The 23,979-nt window shown below is 40.2% G+C and overlaps 1 protein-coding gene across 3 annotated transcripts in view; it reads right to left on the bottom strand.

Annotated features, from left to right (window-relative positions):
- The window catches only part of si:dkey-100n23.5 (cyclic AMP receptor-like protein A), a 213,975-nt gene that overhangs the window by 135,155 nt on the left and 54,841 nt on the right, over window positions 1–23,979 (bottom strand). For all 3 annotated transcript variants that reach the window (XM_043700836.1, XM_043700837.1, XM_043700838.1), the window contains 3 exons: window positions 14,700–14,756; window positions 10,887–10,947; window positions 2,505–2,592 (listed from right to left, as the gene is read on the bottom strand). In XM_043700836.1, coding sequence (XP_043556771.1) covers window positions 2,505–2,592; window positions 10,887–10,947; window positions 14,700–14,756 — 206 coding nt within the window. The remainder of the gene's footprint in view (window positions 1–2,504; window positions 2,593–10,886; window positions 10,948–14,699; window positions 14,757–23,979) is intronic.

The following is a 23,979-nucleotide window of genomic DNA, read 5'->3' as shown; positions in this document are numbered from 1 at the left end:
TGGACAGAAACCCTAAGCATTAAAATGCTCATAATTCTGCAATTTCAATTAAACAGGCCACAAGCATAAGCAATCATAATGCTTAAACAATACTTCATTAAAACCCAGACAGTCTGATGACATTTTCAAAATATAAAGTTTAATCTCAAGGTGCTCGACAGCATTATCATTACATAGATTAAATGCCAAGTTTATTTTCAGAACCAAATACTTTTCTGCCTATTTTACTTTAGTAGTTTGCACCTTATTACATCCACCTGAGAGGCTGCATACAGCCCTCCATTACAACATCAGCAATGGATTGTTTACCAATGGTTTCGGTGCTTATCTCTATTTACAACTCCATCAATATTGATCGTAAACAGCAAACATATTTCGACTTCCTGTATTCAACTGTCAAAATATTACTGCAACTCTAAAGTGTGAAAATACATTGCACTGCCTAAAGCATGGTTCCCTACCCCTTCAGGCTTATGTGAGGGTATGGTTCTACTGGTATCAAACCTCCTGTAACTCTCACAAGTCAGCATTCTTCATGTGCAAGCCATCAAGTGATCTTTGGCAGGTTAACAGCCTCTGGAAGCTATCAGAGACAGGTCAAACTCTTGTCACCCAACTTTTACAGCTGTATTTTCTAAAAAAAAAGTTATAAATAGTGGTGGGAGCAGAGTTTTAGCTCCGTCTCCCCAGCCTAGGGATTTGATATGCAATTACAGCATTCAGTCACTTCTCCATTTAACAAGCAGAGTCCAGTAGGAACTGTATCACTGACCTTGCTGTACAGCTTGATTTCTAATGCTGTTCTTATCCACAAGGTTACTGGGTACTGAGGTGGGGTGAAGACTGGGATTGGGGTTAGGGTTGGCATAATGGAGGGGAAAGAATATATGCAGTGTTTTAATGAGAGCCAATTTAGAAAAGGATTACTTCATAATTGATTCTTAAGTGCAGACAGCAACAAGATTGATGTAAGAGTAGTTGACTTAAGTCAAAAAATTTCAACAATCTGAAACATTCACTCTATTTCACTTCACAGATGCTGCCAGATCCGTTGAACATTTAAACATGTTCTGCTTTTATTTTAGACTTCCAGAATCCACAGTATTCTGCTTTTCAATAAGCTACTAACATCTTCTTCCAGTGAGTATTAACTATATAGTAATGATTTAATAATCCAATACAGGAAGAACACATTTTAAACAATAAAGTACATCAGCTGAAACCACAACTAAGCTCTTGTTCACATCTATCTCTGGGATCATACGGTGTCCTGGCTCTTAATGCTACAGTCACTCACCAGCTCTTCAGTGCAGAAGGAAAGGACTCATTTCTCTAAGGTGACAGCAATTTGGTCTATTACAATTCCAAAGAGTCTTGAACACATTTTAATCTATTAAAGTTTATCAATAAATTATATAGCTCTTCTCTGAAATGCATTTAACTTTGGAGTGTTCTCAATTTTGAAATGGATAATACAACTCTGAACTTTTGGTTGATACATAGTAGCGATTTCTAATCTGCATTACAGTCTTTTGGCTCCAGAACATAACTAAAACTCAAATCTCAGTCTTAAAATTCTCAAGCTTTTGAGGTGGTCAGGTAAACCAGAAATATTAAATGTTCTGGTCTGCAAACTGTAAAAATCTCAGAATGGGATGTTAACTGAACCCAGCAAAGAGTAGCTCTGAGAATAATAGGGCTTCCAACTCACCTTACATTATTGCACTCAACAGAATACAGAAAGGAGGAATTCCTATCTACTGCACTAACAATATGAATACTTTGTGAAGATATTTTAACAAGAAGAGGGCAAGGAGAGCTAATAAACTCAGGCTTGGGGTAATCAGTAAGAACCAGATAGTTTTATTGTCTAATGATTCATCAGTCTATTTGCGCATTCAGTTCACTTAGACATTAAAATTTGTTTTTAAAGAAAGGAAACAGATTACTGATAAATGCAAAAGCCAGAGGATAAGATTTTGCAAATTTTGTTGGAAAAAGATACATTTTGTTGCAGCGTTTGTCTGCATGAGAGGGCAGCACTGTATGTTAACAAGTGGGCGCTGATTGGTACAAGCATTGTCATGGAGATTGCATTAATGATGATTGACAGTTAAAGGCCAGGCTTTAAATTTAAACTTGGCATGTTTGGTCAAGACATCATGCTGAGAAATGAATCACAGAGTAGGTGCCACCTATTTTGTTGAGTTGAAACTGGTGCAGTCCCTGTACACGTTCTTCCTGCTTGCCAAGAACACTGTGTTACAAATACTCATTGTGACATCAAACTGAATGGGAAGTTATTAGTCACAGTACTCTGGAAGAGAAGATGCAAGAAAATAACCAAGAGGTCTCCAAATGGCGCACATAACTCTTCAGATATTCTAGATAAATATTATACACAGCACCATGATAAGTGCAGAGAAACGTTTGTTTCGTTGTTCTTTAATCAACAACCTACAAAGAAAAGTCCAAACGAGAACAATACTTGGAACAATACTCACACTGCAAAGTGATCTGTTCTGATTTCTTTCACCAAGTTGAAGTAAAGGTTGACGGTTATGCAACAAACCCACGCCAGGGAACACCAGTCTGCATGTGAACAGGAAATGGAGCCTACTATTAGAAGATAAATTGCACAAAAACACAGATTTAAAAGGATCCTTTTCCAACTTCAGGATTCCAAGGGATAGTGTCTCTCTCATCTTTCAAATATCCAAAATTCAAATGCACTTTTAAATTAATGGCTGGAAGATTGTGCACAGCACATATTTGAATTTTCACTCTATAGAACTTGCAGACCTATTTTCTAAACAGGAGCTTGAAGTTTGGAAAATTATTTCTGTAGATTGTTCTGACAAGGCACAATTACTTCCATTACTTCGTTACTGCCAACTCAGCATTAGGTGTGTACATCCTTTCTTACTACCAAACAATACTTCACAAAGGTTACCTGAATGTTTAATTTTAAAAATGATTTTAAAGTCCCAATCAGGGTTGGAAACCTGAGCCAGGTTAGAAAATGAAAACAGAAATTGCTGGAGAAACTGAGGTATGGCAGCAACTATGGAGAGAAAGCAGAGTTAGTATTTAGAGTCCAGTGGCCCATTTTTTTCAGATTAGAAAATGCCAACTTATGTTTAGATGACTTTTGCATTTGGGATTTCTGGACAGGAGTCCCCTGTGCAGGGATCCAGAAACTCACAAAACCGCCATAGAAACCATGCCACCTTTTACTGCACTGAGTGCTGAATTCTGTAGTTCCAATGTCCAGCAGATACTTTGACAGCTACTGGGAGACAGCAAGAACATAAGGTACATAAGGGGTTGGAATGGGAGCAGGGGCTCGGAGAGTGTGGATGAGGGATGTTGGGGAAGTATGATTCCTCGTGGGAAAAAGGGCAGGATTATTAGAAAAGAATGGGTGGGTGTGGGGTAGGTGGGCGGAATGATTTTGAATCCAGCCTGGGAAGTGTTGGATTCGATAGGAAGGTAGTAAGTTGGGGGTCAAGTATGTAGAGTCAGGTTGGCAGAGGGGGCAGGTGTTGGGTCCAGGGATATCAGGGGTCAGCAGGGTGTAGTGGGTTGGTGGGTGGGTGATGGTGTTGGTGGGAAGAGGGGTAAACAATGGTGAATATCAGATATTCAGTTTATACTTATTGAGGAGTTAGAGCAAGTTTTTAATGTTAATTTCCAGAAGCAAATCAGAACTTGGAATTCTCCAATTCTGAGGGGCTTTTCTGAAGAATTTCAGAGGCAGGGGAAAGCCCATTGGAGTTTTCAATTGCCCAGGCAATTCCCTCAGAGTCAGCTGTGATAGGAGTTCAGCAGAGTTCTTTCTGCACTGCTCCAATAACTCTCTGACCCTGTAATATCTGGATTTATCTGAAGCAGAAGCATATAATTACCTTCGCTTCCCCCACCCCTTATCAGAACACTACTGAACTGCCCATTCGAAATTCCCTCTCATGAGCATGACTCTAACTTGCAGGAGTACAGCTATTATATTGAAGATGTACATGTTACAACCACTACAATTTGTTTTGCTTGTCAACCTTTGATCCTCCTTTGACACCAGCACATACATCCACCTTTCTGATGCTGTAAAATGTGCCACTTTCTCTATATTGACAAACCAAATAGATGCTAAATGAGTAAGGTTCCAATGCACTCCATTTGATTTCCCTACATCTGCTGAGGTAAAGCTTAAATAAATTTGCATGCAACTGAATGGACTGTGCACACGCTCCTACAGATTATCACTTAAAATGGCTTTCCTTTCTGCTCCCACACTATCACTTCTGGTGTTCCTTCATGCATCAATGCTGAGAGCACACCTACTTCTCAGCCACATGCTGCCCCTCACAGCATCATCATATGACACCGAGGGCCTCTACCAACAACTGCCTCACCGTTTCTAAATTATCAGCCTCCTTATCTGATACCCAGTCATGGATCAACAGAAACTTCTTCCAATTATACAGTGGGAAGACGGAAGTCATTGCTTTTGCTTTCCACTGCAAATTTCCTTCCCTCACTACCTGTTCCATCTCTCCCCCAACAATTGATTTTCTGAAACTAAAACAAACTGCTTGCAATCTCAGTGTTATATCTGCTACCAGGATAAACTGCCACTTAAACGTCTGTGTCCTCCCTAAAATCACATTGTTTCCACCTCATTATCACCCAATTTAGCTCATATTCTGTAAACATTAATAGAGTCATAGAGTCATAGGGATGTACAGCATGGAAACAGACCCTTCGGTCCAACCCGTCTATGCCGATATCCCAATCTAGTCCCATCTGCCAGCACCCGGCCCATATCCCTCCAAATCCTTCCTATTCATATACCCATCCAAATACCTCTTAAATGTTGCAATTGCACCAGCCTCCGGCAGCTCATTCCATACATGTACCACCCTTTGTAAGAAAATGTTGCCCCTTAGGTCTCTTGTATATCTTTCCCCTCTTACCCTAAACCTATGCCCTCTAGTTCTGGACGCCAGGGAAAAGACTTTGTCTATTTATCCTATCCATGCCCCTCATAATTTTGTAAACCTCTATAAGGTCACTCTCAGCCTCTGACGCTCCAGGGAAAACAGCCCCAGTCTGTTCAGCCTCTCCCTGTAGCTCAAATTCACCAACTCTGGCAACATCCTTGTAAATCTTTTCTGAACCCTTTCAAGTTTCACAACATCTTTCCGATAGGAAGGAGACCAGAACTGCACGCAATATTCCAACAGTGGCCTAACCAATGTCTTGTACAGCCGCAACATGACCTCCCAACTCCTTTACTCAATACTCTGACCAATAAAGGAAAACATACCAAACGCCTTCCTCACTATCCTATCTACCTGCGACTTCACTTTCAAGGAGCTATGAACCTGCACTCCAAGGTCCCTTTGTTTAGCAACACTCCCTAGGACCTTACCATTAAGTGTATAAGTCTTGCTAATATTTGCTTTCCCAAAATGCAGCACTCGCATTTACTGAATTAAACTCCATCTGCCACTTCTCAGCCCATTGGCCCATCTGGTCCAGATCCTGTTGTAAACCCTGCCTCTGTTTTAATCCAGACTCAACCATTTTAATACACCCCTGGCTGACCTCCCACACTCTAACCAATGTAACCATCCATAACCCTGCTGCCCTTGTGTAAACCTACACCCAGTCTTGCACCTCTACCACCTCATGACTGATGGCCCATACTGTGGACCCTGGCAAAGCAACATCTTCATTTTAAAATTCTGATCGATGTTTTCAAATCACTGCAGATTTTTATCTCCCCCATTCCTGTAATCTCCTCAAACCCCACAATCCTCCAAGGTATCTCAAAATATTTAAGTTTTGCCATTTGAGCATTCCCAACTTTAATCACCACCACTGGCCGTGTCATCTGTTGCCTAGGCTACATGATTTCCTCCCTGCACATCTCCACCCCTCCATTTCACTTCTCACCTTGAAGACAGTTCCTAGAGTCTACCTTTTAGACAAAAATATGTTCATCATTATGGCGTCATCTTTTCTTTTACATTACTTCTTATACTGTCTTGGGTCAAATATGTGTACTATACTGCCTCAGGACATTTTCTTATATTAAGGTGCAGTGTGAATACAAGTTGTTCTAGTTATGACCAGATTGTCAGTTTAGGTCCTCGGCAGACAACGACAATGACATTTCTCTTTTCAGTAGCTATGACGTAGAGGTGTCGATGTTGTACTGGGGTGGACAAAGTCAGACATCACACGACACCAAGTTATAAGTGACTTCTCCTGATGAAGGAGCAGTGATCCAAAACCTGTGATTTCAAATAAATCTGTTGGACTGTAACCTGTTGTCACATGACTTCTGACTTTTCCAGTAGCAGCACAGGGGAATAATAGTGCAGGGCTTCATGGACAGCCTTAATATTGACCGGCGTATTTTCTCAACATGGTCATAAAAATGATGGCAAATATAAATTAAATGAGAGTAATAGGTCTACTAACAGTATTCTATTAAATAGAAAGTTTAATTACTGTCTTTTTCAGAGTAAAACTATCTTTTCTTCTCAGAACAGTACAAATACACACAAACCCAGTAATGATAATGCAGAGAGATAGCTAGTTCACTGCTCTGAATACTCAGTGTGCCTGCAAATGGTAAAATACGCGCACAGCTCATTTAAGTACATTTTCATTGTTTCCTACACTTAGCAGTCAACGCCACAGGATTAAGAAGCAGCTATTTTGGCACAGGCAGCTCTGAAAGTCTTCAGTTCACCTTTAAAGCTGCTCTGCTCCTGGATAATAAAACATAATGGCTGCAAGAAGTGCAAGCACTCTATCACAGCAGAAAGGTAGCTTTGTAGGTATTGTTACACAAAGGTGTGCTTTTTTTAAAATAAGGGTTACCATGCAGTAAAAAGCATCCTGCATAAAGATAACAAAAAAGTGATTTTATTTTACTTTATCCCATTCTCAAACAACAGGCTGAAAACCAGATGAATTCTCTCCAGGGCAGGCTATCTACTCCACCAGATCACCAACAGGTTGAAAATAATCCTCAGAAAGCAATCCCTAGTGCAGAACTGTTCATTTCAAATTTAATCTTCATCAAGTATTCTCTGTAGAATACAAAGGAAGATGTAATGTTAACGTTATTGGGATATTAATCCAGAGGGACAAACCTAATGCTTTGGAGACACAGGGTCATAGCCCACCATAGCAGCTGGTGGAAATTAAATTCAATTAATAAAATCTGGATCCCAGAATTCAAGGGGTCATGTCCTTTTTTTTAAATTTCATTCAGATCACTGTGTCACAGAAAAAAAAACCTTTCCAAACTTTAGATTTATAATTCCTTCTCCAAAGTTGAATTATTTACTTGTACATGATACAATTATATATAACATTCAATGCACTTGCGGTGATATTATATAGACAGGGGATATAAACATACTGCATACTGCTCACACTCTTGCAGTCAATATATTTTGACGACTGGAAGTTTATAAAACAATGCTTTATCTTTCCCTCTTTGTGAGTTTGCCAGAGGATCTTATACTAAAAGCTGCATGCAATGGTTGTCAAAAAAACTTGAAGTACATTATTTAGCAAATACTGCATGACTGCTTCCCAAATCGTTTTCTCAAGCTGACCCCATCTCGGTGCTCAAAATGTGCCGGGAGCTCAGAGTTATGAGAGCTGGGTGAGAGGGCTAGGGGGCTGCAGGTGAAAGCAGTAGGTGGGGAAGATGCTTGAGAGAGGAAGAGTGAAGGGATGCCTGTGAGGGGGCAGTGGGGATTGTGAGCGGAGGGGGTTGGAATGCCTGTGAGAGCAGTGAGGATGGCATGGAGAGAGTGAGATACCAGTGAGTGCAGCCTGGGAAATAAATAAAATGTTTAATCCACAAGGCTTTTAAATAAAAAGCATCTACTTTCTCATTTTAGGACGGAATTCTAGGCGTAGAAGATTGGGTCGTTATGCTGTACTCACTATGAAAGACAACTGCAATGGCTTAAAGAGGACCTTGCAGCTTGTAGCACACAAGTCAGAGCTCCACCTCTATATCAAAGCTCAGACCCCAAATGTTTAGCTGGAACCCACCATTTGGGGCTGGGCTAGAGGAATGGAGTTCGTATGGGGAGTTGGGAGTGACTTGCATTATTTTGTAAACGTATACTGCTTTTACACAGCTGTTTGACATGATCAAATGCTCAACAGGTTCAAAAACTCAACATCCTACTGCAGCATGTGTTACAATAAAGCCAACAGTATACATGCATCATACATATTGGACAGTGAATTTAGTAATCCTGTATTTATAATACAAAACTCAGATTGTTTTGCCTGGAAAGATAAAGGCTGAGGGGTGACCTGTTGGAGGCCTATAAAATTATGACAGGCATAGATAGCTTGGACAACCAGAGGCTTTTTTCCAGGATGGAATGGTCAACTACAAGAGGATACTAGCTCAACATGAGAGAGGGGAAGGTTAAAGGAGAAGCGCAGGGAAAAGTTTTCACACAGAGGGTGCCAGTGGAGATGGTGGAAACAGGCACATCAGCAACATTTAAGAACTGTGGTCAAAGCTAGCTAATAGATTTATTCCAGCTTAGCCCAGATCTTCTGTCAGGCATTTCCAAAGAGCGCAGTTCCCTGCTGGAAACATGAAATCACTGAATTTATACCTTGAGTTGTTCAAAGTAACTATTTCTATAAGGTACAATTGGCTTACAGCTTTTCCATAGCATAGTGTGGAAGGGGTTACAATTAAATTCATTTCATTACAAAATTTTATTTGATGACTCTCAAATCACACTGTCTCAATTATTTTTGCCATGATGTCTATCACTTATTCAAGTGGAAATTGGATAAATGCTTAGAGAACACTGGCGACTATTTAGTCAATGAAGTGATCATTGAGAATTAGAACTGCACCTTCAAAAACCGGGAAACACAAAGACACCAAATGAATTCAAGCATACGTTCCGAACTATTGTCTCTAATATCAACTAATAACAACTGAGAATATATTTTATTATAGATAGTCCATGTTCTAAATGTGCAAAAGGTATTTCATTAACATAAAAACCTGAAATTATGGAATTCTTATACTCATAAGTACAAGATATTTGACAGTACACATTTATATTAGAAATTCTAATACTATCATTATCCAGATATAAAATGTTTTTCTTTTAATTGGCACAGGATAGGTTACCTAAGAAATTAGGAAATTCTAAGAACAAGGGGAGACCCTTTGGCCCAATAAATCCAATTCACCAGAATTCAAGCTCTCACTACGGACAGTGTTGGATCAGTGGCAGTGTCTGATTGAAAGTCAGTCCTTCAAACCTAATTCTAGACTCCAATCCTTGCTTTGAATTCTTCCATTGCCTATTGTGCTATCACCTAGGCCTCCACATTATTCAAGATAATTCTCAACCTTTTAAAAAGTGTTTTTTTTAAAGCATCTATTCTAAATTAAGCTTCATGTGAAACTTACCATGGGAATCTTTTAAAAGTACTGATTTTTTTTGCCAAATATTTTATTCTTTCAATACATTTCCAATATTCAAATGGTCATCCATGATGAGGAGTTATGCTCAGGCTAATATATATCAGCTTCTAATGAATATTTAATGTTTCTTGCCCTTATTTTGTAACACTTATATGCAGTTATCAAAGATATCAGCAACAACGGCTTGTACTTTGGCCTTAGCATGGCCTTTCCTGTGCCTTCCAACCACTGACTTATCGAGACAGAGAGGAGAAGATGTCAGTGTCCACCCAACATCCTCTCACCTGACTGAAAGCCCCCTACACCAAAAGTGCTACATGGGAGGGCACTTAATTCAGCCCATTGACTAAAGAGTTGATTGATTGAAAGCCAAGAGGTTAAAAGGACCATTCTTACTCTCCATTCACGAGTGCTCATCTGTTAACAATTTTCTGAGACAGGGAGTGGAATGTGGTTGAATATTGTCAGTACCTTGTTTTTTGTGAACAGCTGAAGGTACAAGATGTTTTACACAATCCAACAGTCTTTGGGATGTATGGCCTGCATACTTCATATTGCCCTGACACTGAAATTCATATGGCACATTATTGATTTGCGTGATAGGAAGAATGCTTTTTTCGTCTGAGAGCTGCATGCTGTTAATGGTAAATATGTTGCTGCTGCAGAGTAGCACTGCAAAACAACTCACTTCACCAGTTGCTCAAATGTTTGACACACTTTATCTTCAAGTGTATCCCAAGGTACACTGGGTAATTTTCAGGACCAAAATCCCATTCATGGGTTTTTATGATATACAGTGAGAGATGATCCGATCATGGTAGCCATTACTATAGCAAGATTATTTTGATGTGCTCTGTTTCAGCTCTACCTCCTTTGCAGAGGGAATACATTTAGAGTGAGCTCTATATATTGCCAATAATGCCAATCTTATTGTGCTTGCAACCATAGGAATGTGAATTACCCATGACGATAGGCTAGACAGGCAATAGTACAGAATACGTTGGCAGGTTTCTCAATAAACACATTAAGCAAGGTGAATCTGAAAAGCCTCTTAGAGATGTACAGCATGGAAACAGACCCTTCGGTCCAACTTGTCCATGCCAACCAGATAGCCCAACCCAATCTAGTACCATCTGCCAGCTTCTTTCCAACAAACTTGGAGAATACATTCACAAAACTAGCAGTTTCCTATAAGAGTGATGAGACTTCAAGTACTTCACTTGGGACATCCGAAGGTTATGAATGGTGTGGCATAAATGGACAATTTTATTTCAAAGAAAGGAAATACTCAAGTGTTGCTTGATGTTCAGCATTCATCATCCTAGAAATTAGCATAATGTGTTTTGGGTTTACTATACAGAAAAAGAAACAAAGCACTCACCAAAGTACGTAAGCCACCAAGCCTGAAAATTGCAAAGGACACCATCTGGGATAACTTCTCCCTGTTACAAAAGGCAAATTTTAAATCGCTCAGCAGAAGTCAAATCAATTTCCAAAATATGTAATTTGATTATTTAAAATATTACACTTTCCATCACCTGCATATTTATTCTGGCATTAAAACAAAAATAATCCACACATTAAGACTAAGAAAACTGCATATTAATGCTTCTAAAACCTTCAACAATATTTCTATGCTGCAAAATAAACACTCCTAAAGGACAGGTTTTCTGTTTGGCAAAAAAAATTGTATTTTACTAAGTTTGACAAATCTTCTCAAGAACTTTGACAAATAAACTATTTAAAATGATTACAATTGCAACAAAAATATTTGGGATTAATGAGGGTTTGTCATAATATGAAGCCTCCAAACAGTTTTTACATATAGTAGTTTAGGATTGGTTACAGAATCCAATACAGAATGAAGGAAACAGACTCTTCATTCCAACATATCTGCACCGACTAACTATCCTAAATTAATCTAGTCCCATTTGCCAGCATTTGGCCCATATCCCTTTAAACCCTTCCTATCCATATATCCATCAAAATGCGTTTTAAATGCTGTAATTATATCAGCCTCCAGCACTTCCACTGGCAGCTTATTCCATATATGCACCATCCTCTGCGTGGAAATGTTGCCCCTTAGGTCTCTTTTAAAATCTTTCACCTCTCACCTTAAACCCCTATGCCCTCTAGTTATGGAGTCCACTACCTTGAGGAAAAGACCTTGGCTATTCACCCCATCCATACCCCTTGTAATTTTATATAACTTCAATAAGGTCATCCCTCAGCCCCTCATGCTCCCCTTTCAAGTTTCGCAACATCCTTCCTATAGCAGAGAGACCAGATTTTAACACAGTATTCAATAGGGTCCTAAACAATGTCCTGTAAAGTCACCACGTGACATCCCAACTCATATACTCAATGCACTGATCAGTAAAGACAAGCAAGTCAAACGCCTTCTTCACTATCCTGCCTACCTGCGACTCCATTTTCAAGGAATTATGAACCTGTGCTCCAAAGTAGTTTTGTTCAGCAACACTCCCCAGGACCTTACCTTTAAGGTATATAAGTTCTGCCCTGATTTGCCTTTCCAAAATGCAGCACCTCACATTTATTTAAATTAAACTCCACCTGCCATTCCTTGGCCCACCAGTCCATCTGATCAAGGTCTCGTTGTACTCAGAGGTAACCTTCTTTGTTATCCACTACACTGCTAATATTGGTGTCATCTGCAAATTTATCAACTATACCTCCTATGGTTCACATCCAAATCATTTATATAACTGACAAAAAACAGTGGACCCAGCACTGATCCTTGTAGCACACCGCTGATCACAGGACTCCAGTCTGAAAAGCAATCCTCCACCACCACCCTCGGTCTCCTACCTTCGAGCCAGTTCTGTATTCAAATAGCTTCCTGTATTCCACATGATCCAACCTTGCTAACCAGTCTACCATGTGGAACTTTGTCAAGTGCCTTACTGAAGTCCATATAGATCATCTCCACTGCTCTGTCTTCATCAATTCTCTTTGTTACTTCTTCAAAAAACCCAATTAAGTCAGTGAGACACAATTTCCCATGTACAAAGTCATGTTGACAATCCCTAATCAGTCCTTGCCTTTCCAAATGCATGTAAATCCTGTTCCTCAAGATTCCCTCCAACAACTTGCCCACCACTGAGGTCAGGCTCACCGGTCTATAGTTCCCTGGCTTTTCCTTACCACTTTCCTTAAACAGTGGCACCATGTTAGCCAACCTTCAGTCTTCCGGCACCTCACCTGTGACTATCGATGATACAAATATCTCAACAAGCAGCCCTGCAATCACTTCCCAGCTTCCCACAGAGTTCTAGGGTATGCCTGATCAGATCCTGGGGATTTATCCACCTTTACGTTGTAAGACATCCCGCACTTCTGCCTCTCTAATATGAACATTTCTCAAGATGTTGTTATTTAATTCCCCATGTTCTCTAGCTTCCATAACCTTCTTCACAGTAAACACTGACGCAAAATATTAATTTAGTATCTCCTGCGGTTCCATACACAGGCAGCCTTGTTGATCTTTAAGTGTCGCTATTCTCTCCCTCATTACCCTTTTGTCCTTAATGTATTTGGAGAATCCTTTTGGATTCTCCTTAACCCTATTTGCCAAAGCTATCTCATGTCCCCTTGTTGCCCTCCCGATGTCTCTCTTGACTGTACTCCTACTGCCCTTATACTCTTCTAAGGATTCACTTGATCTTTGTTGTCTGTACCTGACATATGCTTCTTTCTTTATCTTCACTAAAACTTCAATTTTTCTAGTTATCCAACATTCCCTACATCTGCCAGTCTTACCCTTCACTCTAACAAGAACATAGTGTCTCTGGACTCTTGTTATCTCATTTTTGAAGGCTCGCCATTTTCCAGCCGTCCCTTTACCTACGAAAATCCGCACCCAATCAACTGTTGAAAGTTCTTGCCTAAACTTTTAGATCTGGTCTCTTCATTACCACCACTGTTTTGAAACTAATAGAATTATGGTCACTTGCTCCAACGTGTTCCCCCACTGACACTTCAGTCACCTGCCCTGCTTTATTTCCCAAGAGTAGGTCTGACTTTGCTCCTTCTCGAGAAGGTACATCCACATACTGAATCAGACAATTTTCTTGTATGCACTTAAGAAATTCCTCTCCATCCAAGCCCTTAACACTATGGCAGTCCCAGTCTATGTTTGGAAAGTTAAAATCCCCTACCATTACCACCCTATTATTCGTACAGATAACTGAGAGCTCCTTACAAATTTGCTTCTCAATTTCCCACTGATTATTGGGCGGCTATAGTACAATCCCAATTAGTTGATCATCCCTTTCTTATTTCTCAGTTCCACCCAAATAATTTCTGTGGACATACTCCCAGAAATATCTTCCCTCAGTACAGTCATAATGTCAATCCTAATCAAAAACGTCACTCCCCCTCCTCTCTTGCCCTCCTTTCTATAGCATCTATACCCTGGAACATTAAACTGCCAGTCTTGTCCATCCCTGAGCCATGTTTCTGAATTGATTAGGGTGGCACAATGGCTAAGTAGCTAGCATTGCTGCCTCACAGTGCCAGGGACCCAGGTTCAATTCCAGCCTCAGGTGACTGCCTGTGTGAAGTTTGCACATTCTCCCCGTGTCTGCATAGATTTCCTCCAGGTGCTCCGGTTTCCTCCCATAATCCAAAGATGTGCAGGTTAGGTGAACTGGCCAAGCTAAATTGCCCATAGTGTTCAAGGATGTGTAGGTTGGGTGCATTAGCCAGGGGTAAATATAGGGTAGGGGAATGGGTCTGGGTGGGTTGCTCTTCGAGGGGTCAGTGTGAACTTGTTGGGCCGAAGGGCCTGTTTCCACACTGTAGGAAATCTAATTCTAAATTCTATTCCAGTCCCATGTTCCCAACCATGCCCTGAGTTCATCTGCCTGACCTGTTATGCCTCTTACATTGATCTAAGTTACCTTCTAGTATTATTAACCAGAATTAGGTCAGCAGCGATCATTTATATTAAGTAATTTTGGTTTAAAGAATACAGTTAAAGGATACAATACTAAAACATTACTTACATGTTTCTGTAAAATGTACAATGGGAAGTAAGCAAGTGGTCATGCAACTGATTTTGTCATAATGCACGAGAACAAAAACATTTAATTATAGAACTATGAATTCAAAAAATTTTAGACTAAATACAATCTAACAAACGTGTGTGATCTGTGTGTTTTCATCCACTTACCATGAGATAGGCAATACTGTCAAACAATGCAGCCACAGTAAGGCTCAAGATCATCTTCTGTTGGGAGAGACAGACCAGAACATTAGGGAATGCATTATCCCATTAAACTATTAGAGTCTTCCTTTAATTCTTTCTAAAGTCAACTGATGCTAGAAATCCCTTTCGCGCTGCACCTGCTGAAGCAAGTTTTATACATCCTTAAAACATGTCACAATGATTCCCAGGGATTTTCTAGAGCTTTTTTTTCCATTTAGTATGCATCCAATGTGAAAAGAAAATGCCCATTTTGTGTTGGGAAGTCTTGCACGACCAGCGGCAACATATCACAATAAATTCTCTTCTCAATTACACACACAACACCAGGCTGTAACTCCACACCAGCCGCCCCAGCCCCAACCCCACCCCCCACCCGACCCCCTAATACACACGAAAGCTGGACAGGAGATGCAACCAAACCTTGTTCTTGCCCACTTTATTTTGATTAGCTGAACATTGAAATGCTGACTAGTTCAACAGAATTCAAATTAGATACGTACACTCTCCATACCACCTGACCGACATAAAAAGCAGCCCAAGATTCTCAACAAAATCAACAGTTGATAATGAATGAAACCCTGGAGTGGTTCAATGTAGCAATCTAATGCTGAGAGTTCAGATAATGGTTAGAAATTACTCACTCTTAGTTCTGTTGGTTGATGACATCATCTAAGTATCTCTGATTGCATTACTACATTGCAATCACTATTCATTATTCTCTACCCAACTGCTTTCTGAACACAGTATAAATTACATTAAAAGTCATTTGGCTGCTTTTCTCCCTCCTAATGATATTTGGGATTTCTTTTGTCAAGGCAAGAGGAAATGCAATATTTTATATTCACACAATCAAACATGCCTCAAAGTCAGCCCGTTTCCAACTAAAGCATAGTACAGCTACTAGCTATAAACAGGACCAAATCGACGAATATGATTTATTGCTGAAAAAGGCACATTTTGTTAAATCATTTCATCTTGTACTCATCAATTGATAAGAATACTAATGTAAAGGGGAACAATATTTTACATGAGTGAGGTAATGACTGATAACAATTCAGCCATAGCACACAGAATGTCAAAGCCAGGCTTTGACATTCTTGTCAATTGTTCTGATGAATGCAAGATTTGACTGTTGTGTATAGCTAAAAAAAAAAGGACTGGTTCTGTATGACCAAATCATGATTAACCATAAACCATTATGGTTTAGTTCTGATGTGATCCAGACCCTACGTTTTAGCTAAAGAAGCAATCCTAAGGCAATTTCCCATGGGTCAATATTTCTGGGATTTTCCACAAACATTGCTCCATTAGAAACAGAATTTAATTAACATGCATAGCTTGAGATCAGGAATAACCAACCTACCATGTTAAGGCATTATTGATCACTTGGAAAATACATTATATATTGATAGAGTATGGTACGATTGTGTTTCAACTAGAAATCTAACAGAATTGATTAATGCATGTTACAAACAAAACTTCCCATTTTCACAACATGTGCAATGATATTTCTGAATCCCATTAATGTAACTCCATATACATAGAAATCACACAGACTCTACATATTAGCACTTTATGATCCAAAAATACGAACTCTTCTCTCCTGCACCAGCTCCTCAGCCACGCATTCATTTCCTCTCACTAGCTTGTAGCATTGGGAGTAATTCAGATATTACTGCCCTCGAGGACCTCCTTTTTAAATTCCTGACTAACTTCCTATTGTTTCCCTTCAGAAGGTCATCCTTTACCCTTTCTATTTCGTTTGTTCCAATGTGTACAATGGCCTCCTGCTGGTCCCTCTCCCCTTTGAGAATACTCTGCATTCTATCAGAGATATCATTTATCCTGGCACCAGGGAGGCAATAGACCATTCTGATTTCTTGCTGTCAACTGCAGAATCATCTGTCTGTTCCTCTGACTAGAGAGGCCCCTGTCATATCGACTACCTGGAACCTGACATCTCCCTCATTACATTAGAACCAGTGTCAGTGCGAGAAACCTGGCTGTTTGTGCTACATCTCCTGACAGTCCATTACCCCCTACATTTTCCAAATCAACATACTTGTTTGAGATGGGGATAGCCACAGGAGACTCCTGCCTACCTCTCCTACTTTTTTTGGAGATAACCTATCTACCTGACAGTATGTATGGTTTTCTTTCCTTCCTATAACTGCCATCCATTACACCCCCTAGCTCCTGTAAATTCCTCATTGCCCCTAACTGCTGCCCAAACTGATCCACGCAATCTGATAGGATTCGCAACCACACACTTACTGCGGACATAACCATCAGTAACATGGAAATTCTCCTTAACCTCCCACATCTGACAGGAAGAGCACATCACTCTATTAAAGACCATCTTTGCATCTTAACAATCTACAGAAAATAGCACAGTCTTACTGCTCTATAAAAAAACACCAGTTCAGCCTAACTTAGTACCTATGGTTTTTATTTTTACATTTTAATCAAGAGACAAATCTCAATAATGTATATAACCAGAAAGAACCCACTCTACCCACTGTTAAAAAAGACTGCAAGGTTACACTTAAAAACCATGCACTTATCTGCTCCTGTGCTATGAGCTCTCCCAGACAGGTTCTTCCAAGGTCAGCTGTGAATTTCACTGTTGGATAATTTTTTCTTAGACGCACTCAGATGTCCAGAAATACTTGAACTCAAACACAAAGGCAGTAGCTGTGCAGATTCACTGCTGTGTCAGAGAGCAGTGTAGGTTTCTTTTTCTGACCATGTGGTCTCTACCTTTGTTCTCTTCCTCCTTTGTAAAGTGCCATTGTTTTAATCTTTTTTCCCAAAGTTCCAAAACAATGAATCAGCAGATAAAACAGTAATTACTGATCCTGGAATTTGAGGAAATCACCTCCACAACCTAATATGCCTCAAAAATAAAAAGGGGTAGCTCTTACAGCTACAATTTTTTCCTGTCCTCTATTTTGGATTACCCAGAATCCTGTTGTAGAATTCCTCAAATTTAAATGATTTGTTATTTATTAGAAGAAAACTAGTTTTATGACCATACAAAAAGAGACAGTGAGGAAACAGATCAGTCTGAGACTGGTACAGTTGGGAAAAGAAACAAGTCAACCAGCCATGGTAGGCAGAAACAAAACAGAGAACAAAATAAATTAAATTGCATTTATTTTAATACAAGAGGCCTAACAGCAAAGGCCAGTGAGCTCAGGGCATGGTTGGGAACATGGTACTGGGATATCATAGCAATTATAGAGGTGTGGCTCAGGGATGGACAGGACTGGCACTTCATGTTCCAGGATACAAATGTTATAGGAAGGATGGAAAGGAGGGAAAGAGAGGAGGGAGAGTGGGGTTTTTGGTAAGTAATAACATTATTGCTATACTTAGGGAAGATATTCCTGGGAATACAGCCAGGGACGTTATTTGGGTGGAACTGAGAAATAAGAAAAGGATGATTACTTTATTCGGACTGTACTATAGACCCCTAATAGTCAGCGGGACATTTGTAAGGAGATCTCAGTTATTTGTAAGAATAATAGGGCTGTAATGTCAGAGGATTTTAACTTTCCAAACATAGACTGGGACTACCACAATGTTAAGGGTTTAGATGGAGAGGAAATTGTTAAGAGTGGACAAGAAAATTTTCTGATTCAGTATGTACCGACGAGGGAAGGTGCAAAACTTGGGAAATAAAGCAGAGCAAGTGACTGAATGTCAGTGGGGGAGCTCTTTGGGGCCAGCGACCGTAATTCTATTATTTTTAAAATAGTGATGGAAAAGGACAGACAAGGTCTAAAAATTAAAGTTCTAAATTGGCGGAAGGCCAATTTTGATGGTTTTAGACAGAGCTTTCAAAAGTCGATTGGAAGCTGATGTTTGCAGAGAAAGGGACGGTTGGAAAATGGCATGCCTTAATAAATGAGATAATGAGAGTCCAGAGACAGAATGTTCCCGTTAGAGTGAAAGTCAAGGCTGGTAGTTGTAGGGAATGCTGGATGACAAGAAAAATTGAACTGTTGGTGAAAGAAAAAAAAGGAAGCATATGTCAGGTATAGGAGAAAGTGAGGTCTGCAGATGCTGGAGATCAGAGCTGAAAATGTGTTGCTGGAAAAGCGCAGCAGGTCAGGCAGCATCCAAGGAGTAGGAGAATCGACGTTTCGGGCACAAGCCCTTCTTCAGGTTCCTGAAGAAGGGCTCGTACCCGAAACGTCGATTCTCCTGCTCCTTGGATGCTGCCTGACCTGCTTCGCTTTTCCAACAACATATTTTCAGCTATGTCAGGTACAGACAGGAGAGATTGAATGAATCCCTAGAAAAGTATAAAGGCAGTAGGAGTACACTTAAGAGAGAAATGAGGAGGGCAAAAAAGGAACACGAGATAGCTTTGGCAAATAAGGTTAAGGAGAATCCAAAGAGATTTTATAAATACATTAAGGACAAAAGGGTGACTAAGGAGATAATAAGACCCCTCAAAGATCAGCAAGGCAGCCTATATGTGAAATGGCAGGAGATGGGGAAAGATGCTGAACGAGTATTTTGCATCAGTGTTGACTGTGGAAAAGGACATGGAAGATACAGAATGTGGAGAAATTGATGGCGACATCTTGAAATCCATATTATTGAGGAGATGATGCTGGATGTCTTAAAACACATAAAGGTGAATAAATCCCCAAGGCCTGATCAGGCGTACCCCAGTACTCTGGGGTAAGCTAGGGAAGTGGTTGCTGGGCCCCTTGCTGAGATATGTGTGAATCATTGATAGTCACAGGTGATGTGCCGGAAGACTGAAGGTTGGCTAATGTGGTGTCACTATTTCAGAAAGGTGGTAAGGACAAGCCAGAGAACTGTAGAGCGGTGAGATTGACATCAGTGGTAGGCAAGCTGTTGGAAGGAATCCTGAAGGACAGGATTTACATGTATTTGGAAAGGCAAGGACTGATTAGGGATAGTCAATATGGCTTTGTGCGTGGGAAATCATATCTCACAACTTGATTGTGTTTTTTGAAGAAGTAACAAAGAGGATTGATGAGGGCAGAGTAGTGAATGTAATCTGTATGGATTTTAGTAAAACATTTGACAAGGTTCCTCATGGGAGACTGGTTAGCAAGGTTAGATCACATGGAATACAGGGAGAACTAGCCATTTGGATACAGACTGGCTCAAAGGTAGAAGACAGAGGGTGGTGGTGGAGGGTTGTTTTTCAGACTGGAGGCCTGTGACCAGTAGAGTGCCACAAGGATCGGTGCTGGGTCCACTGCTTTTCGTCATTTCTATAAATGATTTTGATGTGAACATAGGAGGTATAATTAGTAAATTTGCAGATGACACCAATATTAGCTCTGTAGTGGACATCATAGAAGGTTACCTCAGCATACAACAGGACCTTGGTCAGATGGGCCAATGGACCAAGGAGTGGCAGATGGAGTTTAATTTAGATAAATATGAGGTGCTGCATTTTGAAAAGGCAAATTAGGGCAGAACTTATACACTTAATGGTGGGGTCCTGGGGAATGTTGCTGAACAAAGAGATCTTGGAGTACAGGTTCATAATTCCTTGAAAGTGGAGTCGCAGGTAGATAGGATAGTGAAGGCGGCGTTTGGGATGCTTTCCTTTATTGGTCAGAGTATTGAGTATAGGAGTTGGGAGGTCATGTTGCAGCTGTACAGGACATTGGTTGGCCACATTTAGAATATTGTGCGCAATTCTGATCTCCCTGCTATAGGAAAGAGATTATGAAAATTGAAAAGATTCAAAAAAGATTTACAAGGATGTTGCCAGGGTTGCAGGATTTGAGCTACAGGGAGAGGCTGAATAGGCTGGGGCTGCTCCCTGGAGCATCGGAGGCTGAGAGGAGACTTTGTAGAGGTTTACAAAATTATGAGGAGCATGGATAGGGTAAATAGACAAAGTCTTTTCCCTGGTTTAGAGGATCCAGAACTAGAGGGCAGAGGTTTAGGGTGAGAGGGGAATGATTTATAAGGGACCTAAGGGGCAACATTTTCACGCAAAGGGTGGTACATGTATCAAATGAGCTGCTAGAGGAAGTGGTGGAGGTTGGTACAACTACAACATGTAAAAGGCATCTGGATGGCTATATGAATAGAGGGATATGGACCAAGGGCTGACAAATGGGACTAGATTAATTTAGGATATCTGGTCAGCACAGACGAGTTGGACTCTTTGACTTGACTGTCCAACTGTTCTTATGCCACTTCTTTCAAAGAGCATGAAGTGTACTGCGGGAAAGTGAAACTTGTGTAGGCAGTAGTGAATTATTGGCAGTGTGGACTCAATGGGCGAAGTGCCTATCCTGTATTGTATGATTCTATGATTCCAATCTAAATGGTTACTTTCCCCATGAATAGCTTTGTTATTTTCACCTTTTAAGTAGATGTCTGATTCTACCACACATCCTGGTAGTGTATTCGAGATCACAGCAGCTTCCTTTGAAGAACAAAATCTCACATTTTGAGCCTGCATTCTCTGATTATTCACTTTTCTTCTCATGGAAGCTTTTCTCCCAATTTATTCTATCAGGACATCACACTTTTTTCATCATGAACAAACTCCATTTAGCCCTTTTAAATTAAAAAATTAATTTGTTTTTAAATTTACATTTACATTTGCATTAACTGGATCTTATTCCTGCCAATCATAGAGTATGCAGACTTTTTTTCTCTGGCATAGGAAATGAGTTTCATAACAGACAGTGCATGCAGACTATATTTTTCAAAACTGAATTGGAGTTCAACTGAACAGCCAGGTATTAAAATATATGGTTGGTGTAGTTAAATCCTGTTCTAGGGTAATTAAAATCACTGATGATTGTACTTAATTGTACATTTTTTTGTTTGGGTATAAAGGGCCTTTTTGATGGTCAATAGTGTGACTATTTTTCAGAAATGATATTAAGTTCCATTTAAAAGGCATCTGGATGGGTACATGAATAGGAAGGGTTAAGAGGGATATTGGTCAAGTGCTGGCAAATGGGACTAGGTCAGATTGCGATGTCTGGTCGGCACAGACGAGTTGGACTGATGAGTCTGTTTCTGTGCTGTAGGATTCTGATTCTGTAAAACATTCCGTAATTCTCAATAACTATACCTCCATCAAAAATTCCTAAATCTCTCTCCTCTAAGGAGAGCTATGCAGTACAGCCTTTTCATAACTGAAGCCACTCACCTTGTTATCTTTCCAATGAATCTCCTTTGCACCATTTCGTGGAGTAGTGCATTTGAAATCACCTCTTGTAAATACCAATCCTCTATATTGCTCAATATTAATTAATTCAACAATTTTTATCAACTGTACAGATCAGTTTTGTATTTGAGAAATTATCAGAGCAGAAATGAATAGTGCTGGTCACTGGCCTTTTAAACAGCTGAGATGTGAACAGCGAATCAATTAACTGCGTAATCCTTCCTTCCGACTGTACTGTGTTTCTCTAGCCCATTTAATTTCAAGCCAAAGCTGGCACTGAGCTGCACCAAATAAGCACTGAGTAGCATTCCGCTGACAAAAGTGCTGGTTGTGGGCTGGAAATGACTGAAACAAAAACAAATCACTAAGCACTGCTCAATTCAGTCCTAAATCAGTTCCCTTTAACCTTGAGGCTATGCCCTCTTGTCCTGGCTTCACCTGCCAGTGGAAACATCCTCTCTACTTCTATCTTATCTATTCCCTTCATAATTTTATACATTTTGTATAATATCCCCCCTCATTCTTATGAATTTCAGTGAATATAATCCCAATCTACTCAGTCTCTCCTGATAAGCCAACCCCCTCAACTCTGGAATCAACCCAGTGGACCTCCTCTGCACGCCCTCCTGTGCCAGTGCATCCTTTCTCAAGTAGGGAGAGCAAAACTGCATGCAGTACTCCAGGTGTGGCCTCACCAGCACCTAGTACAGCCGCAACATAACCTCCCTGCTTTTAAGCTCAATCCCTTTAGCAATGAAGGACAAATTTCATTTGCTTTCCTAATTACTAGTTGTACCTGCAGACCAACCTTCTGTGATTCATGCACAAGTACACCCAGGTCCCTCTGCATAGGAGCATGCCGCAAACTTTTTACCATTCAAATAATAAGCGACTAAGAGGGATATGGGCCAAGTGCTGGCAAATGGGACAAAATTAGGTTACGATATCTGATCAGTTTGGACGAGTTGGATTGAAGGGTCTATTTTCGTGCTGTACATTTCTATGACTATGACATAAAAAAGTGGAACATTTAAGCAATCGATTGATCAGCTGTTTAAAGCACCAATGTTCCCTGAGCACTACCACTCAATACGACAGTAAACATTAAGAATAATTGCAATGACAAAAGGTTATTCAATCAAATCATTACCAACACCACTGACCTCTATCTTCTCAGCTGCTGCCTAACCTGCTAAACATTTCGAGCAACATCTGTTTAAATTTAGATTTCTAGCATGTGCAGTATTTTGTTACTTGACCTCCACTTTCAACTGGCTACTTGCTGTAACTAAATTCCAATGTAACCTTTTTTTTCAAAATTATCACTTTATTCACAAAATTTGTAAAAGTACAATGCAAACAATTCTCATGTGAAAATTACAGATTTTATAACAAAACTCAACTTGTCTTCATTCATCATGTTGCATTCTTAGGTGTCTCAACACAATTATAATAGTCTTAATAACTTACAATATATATTGCGTGTTAGGCATATCGCACAAAGGAAAAACCTTTTAAATGGACGACTTTAGAAAGTGCACCAGAAATAAATCTTTCTTCCTGGACCATGTTCCACCCTGAGGTATCTCATTACAATTTCAATGCTCTTGATGCTCACAAAGCACAAATCTTTAAATAGGGTAAAAACAATGACTGCAGATGCTGGAAACCAGATTCTGGATTAGTGGTGCTGGAAGAGCACAGCGGTTCAGGCAGCTTCCAAGGAGCTTCTAAATCGACGTTTCGGGCAAAAGCCCTTCATCAGGAAGAAAGGCAGTCGGCCTGGAGTGTGGAGAGATAAGCTAGAGGAGGGTGGGGGTGGGGAGAAAGTAGCATAGAGTACAATGGGTGAGTGGGGGAGGGGATGAAGGTGATAGGTCAGGGAGGAGAGGGTGGAGTGGATAGGTGGAAAAGGAGATAGGCAGGTAGGACAAGTCCGGACAAGTCATGGGGACAGTGCTGAGCTGGAAGTTTAGAACTAGGGTGAGGTGGGGGAAGGGGAAATGAGGAAACTGTTGAAGTCCACATTGATGCCCTGGGGTTAAAGTGTTC

This window comes from Chiloscyllium plagiosum, chromosome 12, assembly GCF_004010195.1.
Source record: "Chiloscyllium plagiosum isolate BGI_BamShark_2017 chromosome 12, ASM401019v2, whole genome shotgun sequence".
In the NCBI taxonomy this organism is placed as follows: Eukaryota; Metazoa; Chordata; class Chondrichthyes; order Orectolobiformes; family Hemiscylliidae; genus Chiloscyllium; species Chiloscyllium plagiosum.
This window is presented reverse-complemented; position numbering and strand designations above follow the sequence as displayed.